Source organism: Sphaeroforma arctica (assembly GCF_001186125.1).
Source record: "Sphaeroforma arctica JP610 unplaced genomic scaffold supercont1.205, whole genome shotgun sequence".
NCBI lineage: Eukaryota > Ichthyosporea > Ichthyophonida > Sphaeroforma > Sphaeroforma arctica.
This window is the reverse complement of record NW_014040353.1, coordinates 102,211-105,382: the sequence shown is the minus strand read 5'-3', so window position 1 is coordinate 105,382 and position 3,172 is coordinate 102,211. Positions and strand designations below refer to the sequence as shown.

At 41.8% G+C, this 3,172-nt stretch overlaps 1 protein-coding gene across 1 annotated transcript in view; it reads left to right on the top strand.

Moving 5' to 3' along the window:
• Positions 1-420: 420 nt before the first annotated feature.
• SARC_03855 (hypothetical protein) overlaps positions 421-3,172 on the top strand; it is a gene marked incomplete at both ends in the record, with an annotated part of 7,066 nt that continues 4,314 nt past the window's right edge. The window contains 3 exons of the mRNA XM_014302347.1: positions 421-583; positions 1,490-1,592; positions 2,392-2,503. Coding sequence (XP_014157822.1) covers positions 421-583; positions 1,490-1,592; positions 2,392-2,503 — 378 coding nt within the window. The remainder of the gene's footprint in view (positions 584-1,489; positions 1,593-2,391; positions 2,504-3,172) is intronic.

Here is a 3,172-nt window from a genome sequence, read left to right as displayed (position 1 = left end):
TTTATATAAGTATATGTGTATATACATATATATATATATATGTGTGTGTGTCTGTGTCTGTGTGTGTGTGTGTGTGTGTGTGTGTGTGTGTGTGTGAGTGTGTGTGCGTTTGTATATATACTTTTTTTAGTCTACGTCTTTGTCTGTGTCCGTGTCTGTGTGTTTAAGTGTGTGGGGGTGTCTATGTTCATGTGTGTTTGTGTGTGAGTATGTGTTTGTTTTTGGTTAGTTGTTTGTCTGTGACTGTGCTGTACGGTCTACTCGTACCATATCCCCTTTCTCGTGTCCAGTCCCAACGGATTCAATTTCGTCACACTTTATCTGGCGTCAATCTATCTCGTCAATTCTCTTCATTCGAGTACAGTCGTGAGTATTATAAAATACACGTGTTCACATGTATTTTCATATGTTGCAATACAGGTGAAGGACCCCAGTATAGTGGTTTTCAGTGGTGGCACAGCCTTTAATGGAGTGTGTAGAGAAATGAGCCGGTTGTCAAACAACGTGGCGTATATTATGCCGGTATCAGACGACGGAGGCTCTACTAAGGAAATCATTCGAGTGCTTGGGGGACCCGCCATTGGTAAGTTACACACACACGTGTGCTCAGTACTCACAAAGTAGAGAAGTTACAGGTAGCTTCAAGTCTCTTTACAGTGGACGGTGTATAGAATTATCAATTCCCCATCGTCTGCTGCATACTGCCTCAGAGGTCTCAATTGAGTTTCATATCTATGTTACACACATGTGCTAAGTACTCACAAAGTAGAGAAGTTGCAGATAGCTTCAAGTATCTTTACAGTGGACGGTGTATAGAATTATCAATTCCCCATCGCCTGTTGCATACTGCCTCAGAGGTCTCAATTGAGTTTCATATCTGACAGGTTAGAAGTTTCTGGGTGTTGTGTTTTTTTATATCTGAGGTTCGGAGTGGTCATATCTGTTTACAGCCCCACCTCCGTCCACGAATACACTATCCAACCTTAGCAAAACATTTCAGCTATCAGTGAACCATAACAAAGTACTACAGCTATCAGTGAACCATAACAAAGTACTACAGCTATCAGTGAACCATAACAAATTACTACAGCTATCAATGAACCATAACAAAGTACTACAGCTATCAGTGAACCATAACAAAGTACTACAGCTATCAGTGAACCATAACAAAGTACTACAGCTATCAGTGAACTATAACAAAGTACTACAGCTATCAGTGAACCATAACAAAGTACTGCAGCTATCAGCGAACCATAACAAAGTACTATAGCTATCAGTGAACCATAACAAAGTACTACAGCAATCAGTGAACCATAACAAAGTACTACAGCTATCAGTGAACCATAACAAAGTACTACAGCTATCAGTGTCGTTCATAGTCACGTTAAAACGCCTCTGAAGGATTCTCGGCGCACATGATACCGCTGCAAATGACATGCAGAGAGCTCAAGCGGTACGTTTTGCTGACAATATTGCGTTTGAATTGCAGGCGATGTTCGTTCTCGATGTCTGCGGCTCAGTGACACCAGTACGTACGAGTCGCGTGCTGTGCAACGCATTCTGGGCCATCGGCTCACGAGCGAATCTAAAGCGTAAGTTGCGGATGGGACGTACGCTTGGGGTGTTGCTCGGCTGTGTAACATGTCATGATGTTGATTGTGTGGGGTGTGTCATTAGACAAGCCAGTGGTGTTGTGTAGTATTGTGCCGGCCTACCCGCGTTTACACGAGTGAAGCCTATCGCCAAGATGCTTGCAAAGAGAGATGTAGTACTGCTATTCAATCCGGGTAGTATGTATGGTAGAGCATTCCACCTTCATTCATGAGACTGGAAATCTAGCCAATATCAACACTGTATGCGCAAGTTTTGTTTCATAGGAACATTTGACATGCTGCAGATCGGCGTAAGGCACCAAACGTTTATACCCTAACACTGCGTTACACACCGTGTTATCCAGCACGCTTCCTTCTCGTATATTCAATCAGCGTATGTGCTTGGCAAGTTGGTCCGAGGCACGGGAAACACAACGGACTAGCGTTCTAGTCTCAATCCTCTCCCATGTGCCAGTGTGTTGTGTGTGAAACGTATGCACATACCACGCCCGACAGCGCCCCAGGCAGTTCATGAGTTCTATATTTCGTATAGACTATATCCGAGCCCGGTTTCCCACAGATGCATAAAATCCCACAAAACACGAGTCTTTTAGTACCCATTCTGTGCTGCGAATAGTACATTTACATAGGGCAATGCATTGAGGTTGGCATTTGGATGTCTTTGCCTATTTTATCAACTCGCATATACATAGCTCATCTGCAGCCTACATATTACATCACTCACGCTTGTCTTGTTTGTTTACGCACGGCTGTATATCTGTTCTGTCGATCGTTGCAGGCTGGCGAGGGCCGAATTTTACACCGTGCTTGAGGGCGAGCATGTCGAGTGGGCTGGTATATCAGATTCGTACAAGCAAATCATCAAATCTTATTTAGTTAACTTCCATCAGGTATATATCATCAAATCATAATATGTGAACTTACACGAGGTAAAAGTCATCAATTCATATTTAGGATAACTTACACGGGGTTAAAATCATCAAATCATATTTAGTTAATATACACCAGGTATTGAACATAGGCAGTGGACCGCACGGGGTTGTACTCTGCTGCATATCGTTAACAGAGGTGGTTCTACAGGTACCCCGGGAAGCCTGTAGGATATGATAGGATATGATATAAGGGTCCATAAGACTAAACTCCATCCGATCGTATCTCTGGTCCTATATGGTCACCGAGTATATCGTTGCATGCTCGATTGTAATCGTAACCATTCTTTCAAACGACGATGGTCCGTTGTCGTCTTCCCTAAATACGCATTCAGGGCCACATTCATAAGAAAGGTGTATCGTAGTAGGCGCAATAGGGGGTGTCACGACAAAAATCTGTTTTGCAGGTGTTGAGTCATTTGTTTGGTCCCATGTATATGTCTATCTGAGAAAGTTGAACTCGGATCGTGGGACAGGGCCGGTTTGCATGTATATGATTGCTATTTGGCACCTTGCAATCCTTATATATATATATATATATATATATATATATATATATATATATATATATATATATATATATATATATATATATATATATATATATATATATATATATATATATATATA